We start from the raw sequence: 21,179 nt of genomic DNA, 5'->3' as shown, positions 1-21,179 counted from the left end.
TCTTCTCACCACTAATAAACTCAGCATTTCAAAACTGAGCTTAACCAGACCCCTCCTCTACAGACGGCAAATTAAACCATGTAATTCCCGAGAAGGCGTGGAGAGGTTTCAAAGAAATATTTGAGAACATCTGCAAAGGACAACTTTGACAACCATACAAACAAATGAGCACACCGAGTCCGTGCACGTTATAAAGACATTTCCTTTAATTTATCCAAACATTTCACTTCCATGAAGTCATTCATCTCAGAGGGAATATAAGCTTATAATAGTAAACTCAAAACATCATATTTACAAGGTAGCTGACAAGAGAACCTCATTTGTATAAAAATACAAATATTCTTTTCTCAGCTATTTGCATATAAAAATGACAGGGCCATGTTTACCTCCCTTAAGACCCTGGTTAATTACGGAGCAGAGTGAAGACCACTGAAAGAGGAAGACAACTCACACTGACTCTTCCTCACCTACAGTTTCAGACCCTCAATGTTCTTCAGGTTCAGCAGCTCCTTCTCTTGCCTTCTTTTCTCCAGTTTGAATGCTAGTTTGTTAGCTTTCTTTTCAGTTCTTCGTTCCTGTACAAGAGGATCCCAGGTTACATTTGTACAGATGGACCCTGTTCCCCCCAGCAGCTCTTCACAAGCCCCACATCAGAGGGCGTAGTTACCTTCCGTTCCTCTTTTATGGCCTGCTTTCTGGCTCTTTTATCTTCTTTGCTTTCATTTTTGGGCCGAGGCTGGGTTGACACCTTGGGGAGGTCACTGTTGTTGATCATCTGCATTCGTTCCAGCTGCTTTGCCGTCAGGCCCTTCTTAGGTAAGACATTGAGAGGTATGCCCGTTTTTGAAGACAGGTGGATCTGTTTGGGCTGAGCCGGAGAGAGAGCAGCACTAGTTACTCCCCATCCGACTCACAACTGCTCACTAGCGGTGCACTGTTGGTGCTCCCCTACCAGCCACGCATCCAGAAAGGGTTCCTGTGAGAAAGGGCACTAAAGACCAACCTTTATTTGCAAGTGTGTATGTGTTTGAGTGTGGCCCATATATATGGGGGCCTCCAGGGGCCAGAAGAGGCATCAGATCCTTTGGAGCTGGAGTTCCCACCTGATGTGTGTGCTATGAACCCAGCTGGGTCCTCTGAAGGAGCAGGTAGTGATCTCAACTGTTGGGCTACCATTCCAGCCCTGAAAATGGTACACTAACAATGTCAGCCTTACCTTTGGTTCATATTTGATGAGCTGTGGATGGTTGTACAAATTGGAGTATAAACCTGGAAAAAGATCATGTGACACCTAAGCACACTGTAAGTTCAACAAAAGCACCATCCAGTTCACACTACGTTCCTAGTCTCGGTGTTTTTATAGTTCAAAATCACACTAGAGCCTCTCTGAAAACCATTCTGAAATTATTTACAACTCAATAGCAGAACAGTCATATTCTTTTTTTTCATTTTATTTATTTATTATTAAAAATTTCCACCTCCTCACCGCCTCCCATTTCCCTCCCCCCTCTCCCCACTCCTCTCTCCCTCCCTCTCCAGTCCAAAGAGCAGTCAGGGTTCCCTGCCCTGTGGGAAGTCCAAAGCAGTCATATTCTTTTGAAGGCATTTTCACAAATTCCCTAAAAGTTTAACTTCTACTAAATCCTATCTGTTTCCCACATTCACACTGAATGGTTTTCATACCTTTGGCAGCTGGCGGGGCAATAAGATACTTACTGCAAATGGACTCGCAATCCCACTTCTCTTTCTTTTCCTCAACGACTACGGTGATCATCTCTTCGTTTTCAGACTCATCGAGCTCATTCGTTGGCAGATCTTGATCCTCAAAAGGCTCAAGAGTATTCAATTTTACACAACTTTTTTTTATGTGTGCATTTTATAAAATGAAAACAGGATAAAGAAAACATTAAATTGTATGTCACTAAAAAGAGCTCCAGAGACAAGAGCCATTTTAAATCCTATTCCTGTGCCTGCCAAGCTCCTGGAACATTCCCACTCTACCCTTCCAGAGGCTTTGCACACTCGCTCTGCTGATAGGCACATCAAATCTAGCTGCATCTGCAGAAGGTTCTACATTACACAAGATGGCAGATTCCCTGAGATGAGCACCAGCTGCTCATCTATCTCTCCAAAGTATGCGCAGAATTCACTTAAAGCCTATGGCCCCTTTCATGCTGTGGGAACTGCATGCTGCAGTGTTTCATGGAACAAGACCTGTGAGCAGATTTTAATACATCAGCTTCTCTGAGATAAGAGGCACTTTGATACAGATGCTGACTGAGCAAATACTTCACTTGTGAGCTCTGCTAATCAGCTGAGGTCAAGCTTATCTATTAGCCAGAACTACTCACTTTTCGGAACACCCATCACTTCAGAAACAAGAAACCAGGCACTTCTAAGTTATAAAGATTCTTCAGCCTGAGGCCAGAAGCAGCTTTTATTTCCCAACTCCAATGTTTCTTTGTACTTTATTTCCCGCCTTAACCTTAGCTACTGCACCACCATCAAGTCAATCAGTGATAGACTTTGACTCCCCCATCAGCCATCTGAAGGTAGGAAAAGATTGTAATTAAAGGAAGAGCTGCCATACTTCTCCGCCTTCTCCTTAAAGTAGTCATTCAAAACTTCCTGCAGCCGATTGCTGTCCACTTGAATGGAACCTTCCAGTTCTGCGTTATCCAGAGCTCCAATTTCATCATCATCATATTGTTCATAAAACTTGAATACAAACAACAAAAAAGATGTCATGAAAAATATATCATGAATTAAATTAACTCTTTATGTATTTCTATTAACCTTACTTCTACACAGTATTTCAACAGTACTAAAAGCTTACAACTATCATTACTGTGTCAGCAGAGAGAAAAATAATAAAAAGCTTTTTACTCAGATTGGAAAATAAAATGCTATGCATAGATCTTTGTTTTAGAACATCAGCGAAAATTGCATCTCTCTCAGTGATGCAGACGCTGTGAGGGAATCTACTGTGTAAACTCCATTCTCGCTCAGATGCTGTGAGCACTGTTGTGCTCTATCTGATGAGCAAAGATGTTGTTACTTAACAGTGGATTTCTCTTGACAGGCAAGAGGGAAACACTTCTGTGGTATTGTAGCAAAACTGTGTATTCCATGCACTGAAAGCATTTCTTCACTTGCTGACTACTAAGTAAAAAGCTTCAAGTTCTACTACATGCCAGACACAACTACTTTAGGGCTTGGATGTACACTTGAGACTCTTTGTCCATGGAGAAATCCTATCCTAACCAGACACAAACTTGTGGATAATATACACAGATCAGCACATTAGAGATGGCGTCAGAAGGGAAAGAGCATGGGATAGAATGGGCGAAGAGACTCTGTGTAGGTGGTCCACAGTACTGTAAACCAGGAGTTGGCCTGTCCCAGGAGTCAAATCTGGTATACGTCACACTCTACTTTTTTGTTTTTAGTGTTAGTTATATCTGAAGAACTAAAATAATTGAATTTTGTTGATGTTAAGCCAGCCAACTCTTAGCAAAACAGCAAAAGTTTGCAGAATATGGTGAGATGCAAAATCAGAACTTCAAATCTCAGAATGAGATGTCAGATGTTCTATCAGTCAACCCTTGGGACCGACACAGCTCTTTCCAAAATCCTGACCAGAGTGCGGCTCTGATCAATCTTGATGCAACAGGCGGTTTCTAATCCTGAAAGGTTTACTCTGGTTCCAATCTCTCTTTTTGCAGGGGAAGACAGAACTCAGTGACATTTCCCAGGGCCCGCACCTTCTCAAACCTCTCGTCATGCAGAGTCAGCTGCTCATTTCTCCTCATGACTGAGGAGGTCATAGAATACTCTGTGAAACGGCTTTTGGTTTCCTCTTCCCAAAACAGGTGGTTTCTGATGGCTTCTCGAGGTGACCCGGGGGCAGATCTGTCTTCTCCATCTGATGGCAGGCCTGCAGAGCTACAGTCATCTCCGCTCCTTTCCTCATCGTCCATGTCTTCCCATTCATGGTCATCTGCACTCTCGGATTCCCTACAGTCAACAGGCCATAAATCACCCGTCCAAACAACTGGAAAACCATCAGAGCACAGCAACCTCACACAAACCCAGAAGCTCCTTCTGAAGAGCTCAGAGGAAGCAGCCCTTGAGATGGTATTAGACTCATCTGGCACAGCAGGAAAGCAACCAGTCATCAGGAATTTGGGTTTTAGCTCCACTTACTGATAGTATGTCTCAAATTTAACTATTTCCCACTCTAATACAGATATCTTAGATCATGTTCTCAAAACTAGACCATGGTTACCCTCCCACTACAAAAGCACCACACATACGGCAGATCCATTCCTTCTTCTCCTGTTGGCTTATTTGCCTTAAGAATAAAGTCATCTTCAAGGAGGTTATCTGGATCATCAAAGTCAAAATCATCATCAAGAGCAGCAACAATGTCAGGATCCAAATCCAGGCGAGGTCCTAAAAAAAAAGAAAACTGAGCAAAACCCCTATCTTTACCCCTAGCATTCAGGAGTTCAAGGTCTACCTCAGCTTCTCTGTGAGTCTGACCCCAGCCTGAACTACAATAGGCCACTGCTGCGAAGTAAACAAAACAGGAACCTCAGGTCCCTTGCACTCCTCCACTACCACCCCCCCCCCCCGGGGAGCACTAAGAAAGCATGGTACATATTTATTTTATACTATCTGATCTATTTATACACTTCAGATGAAAGACTAAGACTAAAAAACTTTAAGTACGTTTAGGTAGACAGAATGAAAACATCCATTCTTCAATATCCACTAGTAAAAGCATTTCCATTACCAATCTGTTTTATTAAACTCTTTAGCAAAACTCCTAAATTTTCACCTGCAGAATAAATCCAGGTTTCAAATTCATTTATTAAAAAAAACCAAGTATTTGGTGACTTTTATACTTTCATAAATTTGAACCACAAAATTTTAATAAATCCCAGCTGGTTTCTTCAGCTATATAATTTTACTTAATAACATGAACCTATCTTTGACAAGGTCTGCTTTGCTAAAGGGGCTTGCTATGCTGCCCCTCCCTATTCTCCAGTTGCATTTTTTGTTCATCCTTTCACATCCCTCTGGTATGCTAAACTGCATACACTTCCTGGTGTTTACAGTCGCTTGGCTTTGTAGAGTCAGTTCCCTGTCTGGCCTGGCGTATCTTTTCTGCACAGCCTTCTCCCTCCTTCCACCTGCCTTCTACTTAAGAAAGCAAATGATGACACTGTTCACAGGACCCTTCTGAACAAACAACCACAAAAGCAACAAATCAACTTTGGTATTCTCTTGAAAGGTTTGCCAAGCTTCCCGATGGTGCTTCTTGCATTTACTCTTCTATGCCCCAAAGGTAATACCCCATTTAGTATCTTTTCTACAGACAGAAATTCTCTCAGGTTATGTTTTATTTCGGTTTAACTTAAGACTATTATTATACAACAACCACTTTGAAAGATTAAGTCAGTGAAAGAATGTCCTAAGGCAAGTACTGGTTAACTTAGGAAAAAATACTAAATACTATCTCTGTGGACCTTTGTTTTGGCCTACTATAGCAGTGGTACTGCAAGTTTTCTTTAAAAGTTACTTCTTCAATTTATTTTGGGTGAATCTTCCCATAGATTTCTTCCAAATACTCATATGGTACTGTTCAAAAATTTAAGGAATAATGATCATCCTTGTCATCTTCATAAGAGAGCACATGAACATTAAACCTCCCTTACAAGGTTCCCACACTTTTTTTCAAATGATATCTATAAAGACATTAAGAACTTGTTCCATCATACAAAATGCTGCTGGCCATACTGCCTCTTCATGTTCTATTATCCAAATTCTACATTAATCTCGATTGTTTATAAACTCTTTACTGTGGATGGAAAAATCCTATACCTTTATGTTTCTTTTTGCAAAATACAAATTTACTCAAATGAAAACTTAAAGAAGTTAAATTCTTTCCTTTTGGCTGTAAGCCTCGGCCTTTAGTGGCCGAGCCACCATGCACCACAAGCACAATGACCAGCACAGCAAGCTATAACCAATGATACAGTAGTGGTACTTGTATTTTGGGGGTAACCAATAGCCACCCAATTAGACTTAAGACCCACTTTAAAAGGAGACAGACAGCTCATGTCTGCTACTCTAAGCCCAGCCAACTACCTGTGACTGCTGAGGTCACAGACCCTAGGAGAACCTACTACTGCCACGTTCCTCAACCAGTGTAATTCCCAACTGCACTGTAAACACCCATTCTAATATCCACAGATACATGCAGCTCCCACCCCTCATCAATGAAGCCTCATTGCAGCAGAAGAGACCAACAGAAAGCCACAAATGGTCAAAATGGAGACAAGTGACTGTGGGGTGGCCGGACCCAACTGGTAGATCGGCCACGCAATCCCTCACCCAAAGCTCAAGAAACATCAAAGAAAGGGAGTGGAACAACTTTAAGAGCCACAGGTCTAAGATGTCTGCTCCAAGACAAGTGTCTTCTATACGATAGGAGTTGCACGCAGGGAATCTTAGCCATATTGCCACCCAAACAAGACCTCAACAAGACAAAGAGAACACCAGTCAACATTCCAATGCAGATAGGTGGACAGAGGAAATTCATGAGATCCCCCATCCCTAGCTACCAAGAGAAGAGAACTGGTCTTCTCCAGGGAACACCTTCAATAGGTTACCCAATCCCAAACAGTCACTCCTAAACACACACATGACAAGATGGACTCAGCAGGCTATAGTTGCACACAGAATTAAAGCAGTCATGAAGCTTAGAGAGTGGAATGGGGGGTGCAGGGGAAAGTGTGCGGGGTGGGAGGAGCTATGTAAATATGGTACTCATGTATGAAGTTTACCAATAACAAAATAAATGTTTTTTAAAAAGTTAAACTCACCTGAAACTGGAGCTGCTTTGTTTAACAATCCGACATCTTCCTCAAACTCAGATGCAAACACTGATGAAGGCAACTTAATTCCAGTGCTCTTAAAAAAGAAATTACACAGCTGTGAGGCTTCCTGAGAAAACACTGCTCAGCCACTGTACTGGGCTGAAAAGCATCCTTCCCAAATTCATAGCCACTCAGTCTCGGGCTGTGACTTCACCTGAAATAAGGTTTCTGTGGTTTATTCCCTAGGAAACAATGCAACTTGCTCATTACTCTGAAACATTACGGTTGAGACTCTAGGGACCGTAACAGTAGATCAGCACTCGGTCCTCATGAATGGATCCGGTCATTCATGTGGTGACTAAGGAGTAACAGGCTGAGAGTGATCTGCTCTGAAGGTCAGTGGGCTAGGTCTCTCACACAGTGTCTGCTGTCAGCAAGACGGCCACAACTATATATCTTCCCTTGGTCTTGAACATGAGTTCAGTGGTGACTGAGATGTGGAGAAGAGGGCAGACTGGAGTGGGGCACCCCAAGGTCAAGAACTCTGAAGACAGACGACTGGCGAGCGTAGAAGCGTGAGATCAGTGACGACACAATCGAGTCCCAAGAAGCCACTGAGCCTGCCAAGGACCTGGTTTGGACCTTGGCTCCAGACCACTGCTGGAAATCAGTCTGTCCTGACTTGTTAGCAGTCTCGGGAGGCTCTAGTTACTGCATCTCTGGTTCTCTAACCATGAACCAGCACATGTTCTCAACACTCATCACCACCCTAGCAGGGATCCTTTCAAATACTCCACACCACCCTTCTATACTGTCCCACTAGTTCTCCCAACTGTGAGCATCAACATTTCACCGAGAAACACAAGCTCAGAAAATGAAGTCAATGCCTGAGATCAGTCGCGAAGAGCATCCAGGGTTTGATCCACACATTACAACTCTGCCTGCCTGGAGCCTCAAAACAAATGCATCTTTTTCTCTTTACACTAGAGATAGCACCCCAAGGTCCAGTAAAGGCACAGCCACTCTTGGAACCAGTTGTCCTAACTCCAAAGGAGGTCACAAAACACCTCTCTGTTCCTACATCCCTCTCGACTCTTGTGCACCATTCCACTCCCTTCCTTTGGGCAACATCCTAATTCAACCTTCTTTTTAAATTTTATTGTTGCTGTTGTTGACAGGGTTTCAGTTTAACAGCCCTGGCTGTCCTGGAAGTCATCGCATAGACCACACTGGCCTTGAACTCCGAGATCCCTCCCTCTGGTTCCTAAGTACTGGGATTATTAAAGGTGTGTGCCACTGCACCCTGCCTAATTTAACCTCCCTTCTCTCCATCTGTGACTTTCCTGCACTTTTATAATAGGTCCTGATTTTTCAAAGCTCAATAAGATCCAGGCCAACTCGAGGCTTGCTCAAGGCCTATTTGAGGCCTACTCAAGGTATCCAAATGTCTGTTACTTGGCAAGAGACCACAAGAATCAAGCCTAGCTCCTATGATATAATAATTCAATTCAATTTAGTGAGCATGAATAAGGCTGTCACTATGATCCAAAACACCAGTGTTATGTCTTCTCCTGGTTGACATGTTCTTCCTGGGTAGTACTACACTCAATGATTTGAAATATTTGGGGGGAAAAAAGCTAAAACAACCTGTGACAAAAACATTTTGGAGAGTTTCTCACAGATTTCATAATTTCTGTAGATTACTGTGTTTAGAAATGATACTAGAACCTGGCTCAGGATGACACAGGATAAACACATGTACAGCTCTTACCACTGACACAGACTACATATCTACTTAAAGCAAGAACTCATTATATAGCCTTGCTGGCTAGGAACCCAGTGTGTAGACCAGACTGGCCCTCAAGATCCTCTTGCCTCTGACTTCTGGATGCTGGGACTGCAGGCATGCGGCACCACACTAACCATTTATTATTTTTAAAACAAGTCTGAATTGGGCTTTTCTGTTACTTTGAACAGAGTATTCAATATCTTGTCCTAATCAACAACAATAAAATTACTTAAAAGAAAAACATAGTTAAAACAACTAATAAATTTCTTAGACTTTTTAAAGGTTACAGTGATTCTTCTTAAATTTTTGGGACTGAAGAGGGATTTACTAAATTTACCTACGGGTTTGTTCCAAGTCTTAAAAAAGTAGTCACAGAATCAAATAAATGACAGTTCCAATACTGGTCACTTTCCTTTTTACAGAGGTTATGTTTAAAAGTTGTAGTAACTCCCAACTCCGTTGCCATGTGACAATCAACTAAGATCAAGCATTCTGCTCCTAGGCTGTACTCAATCCTGACACACTCAAAGTTAAAGCGCTTTAAGCCCCATGTTTACAAAGCAAAGTCAGTGGCACCTAAGCCATTTCTTTCTAGGCTGCCATGTACTATTCTGCAATAAGGAATCTTTACATACTGAACATGCTGGGGTTTCTTCTCTCTCATTACTGTTGTACAGTCTGAAGGATGTGGTGCTGGGAATAAGCTCTGCGGGCCCAGTTGGCTCCTTCAGGTGTTGCAGGTAGTCATAGTCATCATCGAAGAAGACTCCATACTTCCTCTGTTCTGCTCGCCTTTCTTCATCGTTTACCTTGGATAACAAGAGGGAATTAGCTTTCCTGTCAGGGACAGGGTCAGAATCCTTACAAAGAACAGACTTCCAGGAGGGAAACAGCGCACAAACACTGGCTGGCAGGAAATCACACAATTCTTTTTTTCTTTTTCCTTTTTTTTTTTTTGGTTTTTCAAAACAGGGTTTCTCTGCAAAACAGACCTGGCTGTCCTGGAACTTGATCTGTAGACCAGGCTGGCCTCCAACTCACTGAGATTAGCCTGCCTCTGCCTCCTAAGTGCTAGGATTAAAGGCGTGTGTCACCACTGCCCAACTCACACAACTAATTCTTGACAAATACCAAATCTACACAGCATTCAAACCAAAGTGCTACATCAAATTCAAAAAACGGACTGAAAACAAGTTGGGCAGAGGCAGATCATCTGAATGCACGAGTGCAAGAGAAGGCTGAACAATGCAGCAGGACCTGGCTCAAAGGACGAAGTAAACCCAGGCCCCCAGGCAAGGCAAGAAGGAAAAGAGTTCCTGCAACTAGACATTGTGTACAATTCCAGATGAGAAATATATGGAACACACCCTCAAAATGAATGTTTCGACGACATGTGTACATGTGCCTGGTACACTCAGAGGACAGAAGAAGGCTCCTGGAAGGGTTGTTAAAGATGGCTCTGAGTCTTCATGTGGGTGCTGGGATCTGAACCTGGGTCCTCTGCAAGAGCAGTGCATGCACTTAAGCACTGGACCACGTCTCCAGCATCCTTCAATATTTTTACATTATCCATCTTCAACAAGAGTAGGCTAGCATAAGCCATCCTTTTCAAGGCTCCCTTGGACTTCCAAAGCTAATTCGTGAGCTTGGATGTTTTGTATTTCAAGAGATGAGAGAGCGACCCGGAAGCAAAAATGCAAACTGAAGACTATTGAAACACGGCAGAATCCCAAGAGAAAGCCGAGACTGAACATATGGTCCTACCCTAAATAATACGGCACAGCATTGTAGGCTGTGGTCTATTGAACTTTACTAATAGTCTTTGAGATGTCTTTATTTAATAATCTCAAAGATGCTTTATCCTCTTAATCAAAATAAATACATGATTTCAAACATCAGCACACAGAATGGAAACTGAGCTGCAGTTCATTTCTTAGAGGACTGAATTCTGAGAATGCCAGCTGATTATTAAAACCTCATAGGGACTGAGGCTATAGTTGGGGTAGAGTGCCTGCTGGACATGCATATGGCCCTTGGGTTCCATCATCAGGACTACAAAACTACCATTCACCTAAACGCTTGGTGGCTACAGGGCCAGACCTACCTTCTGGGTGGGCAACAGGACCCTCTGGGGCGCAGTCTCATCTGCTGCTAAAGGATCTCGCTGGCTCCTGTGGACCAAGTGGAAAGAGACAGCTTTCTTCTTCTCTATAAAGGGCTTCTTCTTTCTGTGAGGCTGCAATATAATCAGGAAAGGACGATGAAACAGAATCCCCACCCAGAGAACGACCCCACAACCACAGTTTCCTGCAGTAAGAATGTAGAGAGTGAACAGATTTCCCGAATCTGCATATCTAAGGCAACAGTCTCGGTGTTCTGAGGAAACCATACTTAACCTTCTCTAGCCAACACTGGTTGGGCACCTACTCTGTTAGACACCTGAGGTTATGGGAGTGGGACAGTCAGAGAAACTCTCCGTTCTTAGCAAGTACATCAACAAGGTAATGACCTTAGTGAGGAAAAACCAAGCCTGGTGAAGTGCAAACGCCTTAAGTCCTTTATAATAGGTGCTCAGGGAAGGTCCCCGGAAAGTTGAGCCAAGGGGCTTGCCATAAGAAAATATACAGGGGACAGACATTTCATCTACTAACTAGGAAATAAAACCAGGGCACAAACAAGTGATGTTTAAACTCTTTACTCCTCGATACATTCTTATTTACTTTTTAACACTGTCTTCATATCCAGGGGCCAACCAAGTGACCTACGAGGAATCCGGAAGCAGGGGGCGGAGCTTCTGTAAGTAACTCACAGAGACTGAGTTCAACTAAGCCGTCAGAATTGTAAACTCCCGGGGTTTTGCCAAAAGGGAGGGCATCTCGTCTCCTTTAAAAAGTGCACCCAGGGTGACGAAGGTGACCGGTCTCGGGACACCGAGCCGTGCCGCCGCCGGGCACTGCAAACCCGGACGTAACCGGAAGCCGCCGGCCGGCTCCCGCCGGGATCCCCACGGCTTTCTCACCATGACGGAGCAGGGACTCCTTCTCCGGAACCGCGAAAGCCGATCCGCCGCTCACCGGTGTCTCCCGGCCGCGCCACACGTGGGTACACAGGTCCGGGACAGCGCGTCACATCAATGGCGTGGACGTGGGCCAATCGCCGAGGAGCTGCTGGCCGGCAGCCGGAAGTTGCGTAGCCCGCGTCGGCCTCATCGATGGCGGGAGCTTCCGGGAGGCGGAGCTAGCTGGACTCCCAGAGTGGGCGGGGCTTTCCTGGCTGGAGTTTTGCTGGAGTTCTGGTGATGGGAGTAGCTCACCTAATCTGAATGCTACCTGAGGGCGGACTTCCGGCCCAAATGTTGGGAAGGTGAATGTAATGTCATCACTGAAGATATTCCTTACCGATTACCAGCTGAGAACAAAACAAAACCAACTCTACACGTTCATGGAAGGAAAGTGGCCACTTCCCCGGCTTCTTTTTGGTAATATGCCACAGTTTTTATTGCGACGTGGCCACTTTTGTGAGGGTAGTGAGTTTGATCTCAAAACAATGTTCCATTTATGGCTCTTTTATACAGAAATTGCCATCATGACTGATACTCAAAATATCTGTAGTGTTTCAAGACTCATACGGTAAACATAAAACTCCTCCATTTATTCAGTAGTGTATACCCAATGGGAAGCCAAAGACATCAACACAGCTATATCTTTGAAGAAAATATGCAGGTAAGAGGAATGAACACTGAGGTATTAGGATAAATCAATGACAGGTAATGGAACTTAATTGTCATTCTTTTTAAGGGATTAAACTTTTTTTTTTTTAAATAAAGTGCTCCCTTTAATCCCAGCACTCGGGAGACAGAGACAGGTGGATCTCTGTTAGTTTGAGGCCAGCCTGGTCTACAAGAGCCAGTTCCAGGACAGGCTCTAAAACTACAGCGAAACCCTGTCTCGAAGAAAACCAAAAAGAAAAAAAATGCTTTTAACGCATAGTGTTAAATCTGCGCTTCCATGTCACAAAAACAGGCTGGCCAAGGCAGGTGAGGGGTACAAACACTCCAGTGCCTCGGGGAACTGTAGTCAAGTGCAACTCTAAATAATATGAAAAAAGGTTCGCCATATGACCAGTGGATAGTACTTTCAAGGCATTCAATTAGTTTACCCTCTGTAGTACTCTAAGCTGTTCATATTGACATCACACCCATTGTAGTGCCCACTGCTAGGAAGGCATGTGAAAGACCTGGATAAATCCAGACCCCCCCCAGCAGGAAGAAAATAGCCAAAAATCTAAGCAGGAAGAGAAGAATCAGAAATCCAAGATTTAGCTGGGCGATGGTGGCACACGCCTTTAATCCCAGCACTTGGGAGGCAGAGGCAGGCGGATCTCTGTGAGTTCGAGACCAGCCTGGTCTACAGAGCTAGTTCCAGGACGGGCTCCAAAGCCACAGAGAAACCCTGTCTCGAACCCCCCCCCCCCCCCAAAAAAAAAGAAATCCAGGATTTAGCCAGTTCAGTGACTGTGTTTCAGGAACTAGCTGAAGATAAAGTTAGATTGTAATCTTGAGAAACAGGGAATTTCCCCTTTGTGATTATCATTAGTTTTTTTGGAATACTGTATTTCAGGAACTAGCTGATTGTGACCTTGAGTGATCTTGAGAGACAGGGAGTTGCCCCCTTGTGATTTTCTGTGACACCCTCCCTGCCCCTTTCGGATTACTGGGCTGTGGTTTCTTCCTATAAAAACCCCTTCTCCAGGTCACTCAAGTCGAACTCTTCCCCTGCGTGGGTTCTGAGTCTTGGCCCCAGTGCACTGGTTCCCGTCTCATCTCGTCATTAAAGCCTCCTGTGATTGCAGCAAGGACGGTCTCTCGTGAGTTACGGGGGGGGGGGGGGTGTCGTGTTATTCTGAGACTTGATGACAGTCTCCCCAGCACTGGGGGTCTTTCACATGGAACCAGTTGTTTTGGCTAAAATAAGACAATATATGGGGAAGGCATTCCTTGGGTTCTACATCAAAGTAACCCTGTGAAATAAGAAGCCTGTCAGTTATTCCCTGGCATCTTGGACTAGGGGTATAGGTTGCCTAGCAACGTGCCACCAGGCCCAGCTCTAATAAGCAGAATCAGAAATCATCAGGGTGTAATTTGCACCTTTTGACAAACTACCTCCAACCTTACCTTTAACACAGCCCCTAAGACTATTGGTTTTAGGGGCATATGACATAATAAAATACATTCCGAAGCTCTAATGGTTGCATATTTCTAAGATAAAAATTAATAACCCCAAGGTGGTTCTTTTTGAGACATTGTCTGGTGGAGCCCAGCCTCCAGTCTAACTTGCTGTGTAGTTAAGAATGACCTTGAATTATTAAATTTCCTATCTCCACCACACCAAAGCTGGGCTTATACTGGTTTTGTTCTGAGGAATGAACCCATCCAGGGTTTCCTGCAAGCTAGGTGAGTTCCCTACCAGGGGATGTATGATGACGTTTCCATCCCCCAAGTTATTGCTCACATATCTTATGGTGGCTTAAGCAAATAGGTTTATAAGTATAATTTCTTAGGAAGATTTCCATCAGGTGCTAGAGAAAAGAGTGATGAAATAATTCAAAGTTCAAACAGTCAATGTTTTCTTAAATTTGTTTTCCTTCTGGTGTCTTTTTCAATGTCTCGGGTCTGATGGAATGCCTCTATAATTATAGGCAAAATATTTTCATCCTAAATGCTGTGGGCCATGCTCCTTTCCTACAAGAACAATAACAGAAATGGTTTAGGTTAAGACCACAACATATATCAAGAGAAAAGTAGATACTTCATTTAACATACTGTTAAGCTAGATACCCATCATTATTTATTTAAAAACAAGATTCTTAAGGGAACCATGTGTTTCATTTCAGTCTGCTTTATTTACTACTTTATCTGCTTCTTGGTACATGCAGCCAATAAACATTTGTTTAGATGAATTAATGGCCTGCTATTTTACCTGCATTAACTATTTCTCATGCTAAGGCACTGCTGGAAAGGTGCAGTTATGATCATTTCACAGCAAACTATAGTTCCCAGAAGAAAATGCTACGCTTGTGTGGAAGATTCCACAAAGCTGAACGGTTAATTAGAATTTTCTGATTGTGGACAGTTGGAATATTGCAGACGCAGACTCAGATTAGCTTGGCCTATCTTTGGTCTCTTTCGTAGCCACTCAGTGTCTCCTCGGTGTCCCACCTGGCAACCCTTTGACTATTCGGTGAAGGGTTTGGCATGTGTTCTGACGGACCACTGTTTCCACCAACCCCAAAGCTAAGCCTTCAGCTAGCATCAGCAACCACAACAGTTTTCTCCGAGCTACTGAACTCTGTCTACTTGTGCTGCCAAGCAAAGTATTTGGCAAATGCAGTGATTTATGTTGTTTGTTTGTTTTTTCAACACAGGGTTTCTTTGTCTATCCCTACTTGTCCTGGAACTTGTTCAGTAGACCAGCCTGGCCTTGAATTCACAGCACTCCACCTGCCTCTGCCTCCTGAGTGTTGGGATTAGATTTATAAATTTTTTTTTTATTTTGGTTTTTTGAGACAGGGTTTCTCTCTGTACCTTTGGAGCCTGTCCTGGAACTAGCATCTAGGCTTCTTAGACCAGACTGGCTTTGAACCCACAGAGATTTGTCTGTCTCTTCCTCCCAAGTGTACCACCACTGCCAGTTAGATTTATGATTCTTAAAAAAAAAATTAGTAGCCGGGCGGGTGGTGGCACACGCCTTTAACCCCAGCTCTCGGGAGGCAGAGGCAGGCGGATCTCTGGGAGTTTGAGGCCAGCCTGGTCTACAAGAGCTAGTTCCTGGTTCCGGGACAGGCACCAAAGCTACAGAGAAACCCTGTCTCGAAAAACTAAACAAAACAAAACAATTAGTAGAAGTCTGTGTGTCTACTCCCATAGTTAATCAAGACAATCTGAATCTGTTTTCCTGTGTGTGAAACTCATATTTGGTGTAATGATAAACTCTTTTCTCTTTGAGGTGAGAGATACTTTTTCACCAACATTGTAAGTACTAAAAATTATGGTATCAAATAAGTGACTCTTCATAGTAAACATACTAATAGGTGGAAATTTTGAAATATAAGGTTGAAGAGCCTGCCTAGAGCCTGGGTTTCTAAGCCATGTTGCTTTCTTTAAAAAACTAATAATATGCTTATTTTATTATTTATTGCTCTAATGCAAACCCTAAACACACAGCAAAGGGCTTTCTTTTATTATGACATTGATTTCCTTCCATGGGCCCATGAAGCCTAACTAAATAATACTAAGCTAATCTCAACGATGAGCATCTGACATTCAGAAAACTGAAGGTAGCAGAATAAAGCCCAGAAATGTCCACCATCAGGCTAGTTTACGAAGGTCATGTTCTTACCCATTTTTTTTTATTTTGCTCTCTCAATGACAGTCAACCAGCATATTTGTTGATTTTACTTTCTAAATTTCCCTATGTACCATTTCATTACCCAATTTGTTACATTGTTCATTTTAAACACCCACGGAGTCTCTTCTCTAGAATAAAGTCAAACTCTTGGATGGTGATTGAAATTTCAACTCATTTTAGCTTTCTGTTATTTTTCCAACTCCTCCTCACATCCCAGTCCTGTCAAACTGTTTGGAGGTCCCCAAAGCACCTGGGTGTGATGGACTCTTTCCTGCCTGTCTAAAAGGCTCTCCTCCCCTCACTGTTCCTTAAGGCTTAGCATTCTGAGTCCTAGGCTGGAGTTGCCCCAAGATGGGTGGCAAGGGAATTCTTGAAACAGATTTGCCAAACCAGTTGGAGAGGAGGACAGTTGAGATTCCAAAGAAAGAAGCAGTACACACTAGGGGGATCGGTTCAAAGTCCATATGAAGATTTAAGCAATGTGGCTCAGAGCCATGGCAAGTTTCTATGGTTGAGCAACATATTTTCCTATTTTCCCGCTTTGGGGAAATAACCCTCACAGCTTTATCATTGCCTGGAAATGTTCAAGGATCCGTCTTAGCCTACAGGGAAAAAACACACACAGCTGTCCAGGTCATGGAACAGTCAAGGTTCTCCGTGTTTCTGTTAGCATGCAGATGGATGGAGGGGGGCTCTCCCGCTCTCTCAGCAGAACACTTGTGTCCGCCATTCAAATGCGGTCACCGTATCTATTGATGACTCCACCCTGCTCAGCTCTGCTGACCGGGAAGTCCTCCTTTCCTGTGTCACCAGAGCCTGGCTGCAGCAACCTACTAGCTCCGTCCCTACACAGGAGAGGCTTTGACTGCGTGCCCCATTCAAAGCATTTCATGTATGTTTATTCATTAAATCCTCATCAACAGAATTGAAATACATACAGCATTATCTTTAAAAATGTATCTGGGGCAAGTGAGATGACTCGGAAGATCAAAACACCTCCCCTCCCCCAAGCCTGATGGCCTGAGTTCCATTCCCAGGACCCACAGGTTAGAAAGAGAGAACTGGCTCCTGCAAGCTGTCCCATGATCATTGTCACATACATGAGGGGGCACGTGTGCATCTGGTCACATACACGCGCGGATACAAATAAACGATAGGTATGAAAAATGATTTGACATTGAGGAACATAAAGTTTAGCGATTTTTTTGTTCCAGGGCACAGAGGTGGTCCCTGAAGAATGCAGAGTGTGAACTCAGGGGTAGGTCCTGGCTCAGTGAAATCCTTTGTTACCACAGTACATTCTGTTTCAAAAATCATCTTCCCCATCACTAAACGCCAACACGTGCTGATTTTCCAGGATCAGAGATAATTGGAGTGCTATCTTAGCAGTAAAGCATTATTATTATTATTATTATTATTATTATTATTATTATATTTTATCATTTATTTTCAGTAAAGTGCCCACCAACTGATTTGGGGGTAATAATATTAAATCCACATCAGACTTTTACTTTCTTTAATTAACTGCATCTATTTTAAAATTGGTTAAACAGAATTTGTGGTTTTTGTTTAGGCTCTGGAGAGTTGTTTTCAATTTACCCATTGAAAGGATGATTATTGTGCTAGTCTCAGTTCTACGCCCTTAGTATTTCTCCTACTTAGAAAACTTCTTCCACCCGCCACACTCAGGAATTCCAGGGCAGCAGGAAACCAATGTACACAAGAAAGGAGGATTATTACTCGGGATAGGCAAACTCAATAGAATCTGAAGCAGTACGTTCAGGAGCTATAAATGACACGCTTGACAACAGTAACTGTGCTTAAAGAGGTAGTTAATTTATAAGAAGAGAAAATGTGCCCAAGAGTACACTGGAGTGCTGCTTGTAACAGAGAAAAAGAAAAACAACTAAAAATCTGACAGTAAAGAATTAATTGAAGGAAAGCTTAAAACTGCTAGTAGCTATTCCTGAAGAGCTGGGAGGGGAGTGCATGGAATTTAAATCTATAGATCTTTCTTCATTGCATGTGTCTGTATATTGAGAGTTGTGATGGTTTGAAAGAAAAGTGGTCCCCAAAGGGAGTGGCACTATTAAGAAGTATGGTTTTGCTGGAGTAGCCATGGCCTTGTAGGAAGCAGTGTGTCCCTGTGCAGGTGGGTTTTGAAATCTCCTTTGCCCAAGCTATGCTTAGTGTGGCAGACAGTTCACTTCCTGTTGCCTGTGGATCAAAAGGCAGAACTCTCAGCTCCTTCTCCAGCACCATGCCTGCCTATATGCCACCATGTTTCCTGCCATGACAATCGAGAACTAAACCTCTGAAACTGTAAGCCAGCCTGAATTAAATGTTTTCCTTTCTAAGAGTTGCTGTGGTCATGGTGTCTCTTCACAGCAGTAGAAACCCTAACTAGGACAGCTGTGTAACAGTTTCTTCTGAGACTGAAATATTTCATCTCTCAGTGAAGCTTATGACCCGAACTAAAGAACACAAACTACCTCTAGGAAGTTCCTGAAACTGACCAGTTCCACTGGTCCTTTCCATGTCCAAGAGTATAGATGCAATAAAGACAACTGGGGGTCACTCCCTGAAAAGCCTAGCAGCCAGGAAGAAGCCGGGACCTGCTGAACTGTATATAAGAAACAAAGATCAGCTTCCTGGAAGAGGCTCTGTTCAGCCTAGCCACTTAAAGGACACTCTGAAGGCTGGGCAATGAGCTCCAGCTTTCCGGGTTAGGTGAGCTGACCCCCTTGTTAGGATGGGCTTTGGTAATGCTCTTTTCATGTCATTTCTGCTCCTGTAAGTTACCCCTACCAAAATCCTTTGAATCACCCCAATAAAGCTCAGTGGCTTTTTTTGGACATTTATGGTAACAGTACTTTGATCAGTTGACAGTTCCCTATCTGGGGTGAGCAGATTTTCTTCATGTCTGTTCAGGAAAAGTCTGTCATACAACCCTTATGTCTCTATACCTGTAGGAAATTCTTTCAGATAGGTCCAGAGAGTGTCTGAGTCCTGATACACCTCATATAGACATACAAAATAATCTCTAATGACTTATAATTCTGAATGCAATCCAGGTGCAAGGTAAATGCCGTGGAAATTGTTTTACTATTATAAAGAACAAAAAAAGAAGTCTGAGCTAGATGCAGCAGCACATACCTATTATCCCAAGTGTTGCATGGCTGATGCAGGATTGTGGGTTCCAGGCTAGTCTAAACTACATAATAACAAGAAAATGGGAAACAGAAATAGGGAGAGTATATAGGCTCACTGAAGACACAATTTTAAGGAGAGATCTCTTTAATCTATCATTGGTTGGATCTTCCAATGTGTAATTCTTGGATGTAGAACATTGCTCATATTATATAAAGACACACATAAAAATAAAAGCAAGGATGGAACATACTAGAAATATATAATCTAGGCCAATAAGTAGTATAAATGATAATTTAAATGATTAAATTATGCTACTTATATATCTGTAAAGGATACATATATATTTATATGTAAGGATTCTGTTTACATATTATCAATGAAGCAACCATTGTGAGGTGGGGTGGGAAGTCCTTCTATATATGTATTACTTTTTTTAAATTTTTTTAATGATTTATTTAACTATTTTATGTGCATTGGTGTGAAGGTGTCAGATCTCATGGAGCTGCATTTTCAGACAGCTGTGAGCTGCCATGTGGGTGCTGGGAATTGAACCCAGGTCCTCTGGAAGAGCAGTCAGTGCTCTTAACCACTGAGCCATCTCTCCAGCTCCCTATATGTATTACTTTTATTGATTAATAAAGAAGCTGATTTCAGTCAATGGCTTAAAAGAATATAGCCAGACTGGAAGAGATATATATAGAGAGAGTAGGTGGAGTCAAAGAGCTGTCATGGAGCCTCCAGAGGAGAAAAATGCAAGCTGCCAATAGACCACGAGCAGCATGGTAAAATATAAAATAATGAAAATGGATTAAACAAAGGTATAAGAGCTAGCTAGCATTACGGTTAAGTGATCGGCTAAGCAGTGATTTAAATAATATAGTTTCTGAGTGGTTATTTTGAGTCTGGGAAGCCAGGAATAAACAAGCGGCCTCCACCAACAGTAGGGTATTCACCAGAGAAGGCTGCTTGGACCTGGGTTCAAGCCAAAAGAAACTCTTTAGTAGCTGACCGCTGACTACAGTGGTTATGTGTTTGGGATTCCAGGGTAGCTCCAAGTGTTTCTCAGGCTGTGCTTCTAAGAAAAAAAAAAACACATTCTGGGTTAACATACTTCAGTTAACAAGAAGAGTTAGCTAGAAGAGCTACAGAAGGCAAAAAAGCAAGGTTAGTACATTTAGAAACTTTCTATAACTATGGACTTCGATGGGTTAGACCTTTGTTTTAGTTGGTGGTGCTGTCTATGTGCGGAGTTTTACAGCCTGAATGGTAGCTACTTTTATCATGGAGTCTGTTGTGCTAAGGTCTCAGGGCCTACAAAGTCTGGTGCCTTGTTACAGCAATAGGTAAATGTTACATTAAGTTCAGAGCAGAAACATTTGGAAGCATTTGCAAATGGTGATGCAATAAATTTCTTCTACAATGAGTAAGGGAAGGCATTTGGACCTGTGATGGATAAAATTCAGGTACATAACCTAGAAACAAGAGGGACACTCACACTACTGGTGTGTGAAGTCCTTCTGAATATGCAGTGGCATAAAAACAGAGAAGTCGACCAATGGAATCGAATAGAAGACCCTGACATTAACCCACGAACTTATGGCTTGGCCTTTGATAGGGCAGAGTAGAGCTAGGTGGGGAAAACTAAACTGAATGCTGGGTGAAAAAGGTAGATTTGGGAGATGCTATGTAGCTGCCATAGGGGAAGGATGCAAGCTGCCAGCTGGAACTTTGCTGGTAGGCCACGAGCCTTGTGGTAAATGGAAATGGATTAATTCTAGATGTAAGAGCTAGCTAGCAATACACTGAAACTATTGGCCAAACATACAAATAATATAGTTTCTGTGTGATTGTTTTAAGTCAGGGTATCCGGGAATGAACGAGTGACCTCCACACAACACACTACTCTCCATTTTCGAAATGGGAAGAGAATGCTCATCTATAGAG

The 21,179-nt window shown here is 42.8% G+C and overlaps 1 protein-coding gene across 1 annotated transcript; it reads right to left on the bottom strand.

The window, feature by feature from the left end:
• Window positions 1-184: 184 nt before the first annotated feature.
• Ltv1 (LTV1 ribosome biogenesis factor) lies at window positions 185-11,814 on the bottom strand. The gene is made up of 11 exons (XM_075948813.1): window positions 11,696-11,814; window positions 10,781-10,912; window positions 9,312-9,485; window positions 6,894-6,981; window positions 4,317-4,455; window positions 3,765-4,017; window positions 2,591-2,718; window positions 1,717-1,856; window positions 1,217-1,269; window positions 668-868; window positions 185-575 (listed from the first exon to the last, which is right to left on the bottom strand). Exons 1-11 carry the CDS (start codon window positions 11,696-11,698, stop codon window positions 468-470), a joined length of 1,419 nt encoding a protein of 472 aa, XP_075804928.1. The 5' UTR covers window positions 11,699-11,814; the 3' UTR covers window positions 185-467.
• Between the last annotated feature and the right edge of the window lie 9,365 nt (window positions 11,815-21,179).

This window comes from Microtus pennsylvanicus, chromosome 1 (assembly GCF_037038515.1).
Source record: "Microtus pennsylvanicus isolate mMicPen1 chromosome 1, mMicPen1.hap1, whole genome shotgun sequence".
Lineage (NCBI taxonomy): Eukaryota > Metazoa > Chordata > Mammalia > Rodentia > Cricetidae > Microtus > Microtus pennsylvanicus.
This window is presented reverse-complemented; position numbering and strand designations above follow the sequence as displayed.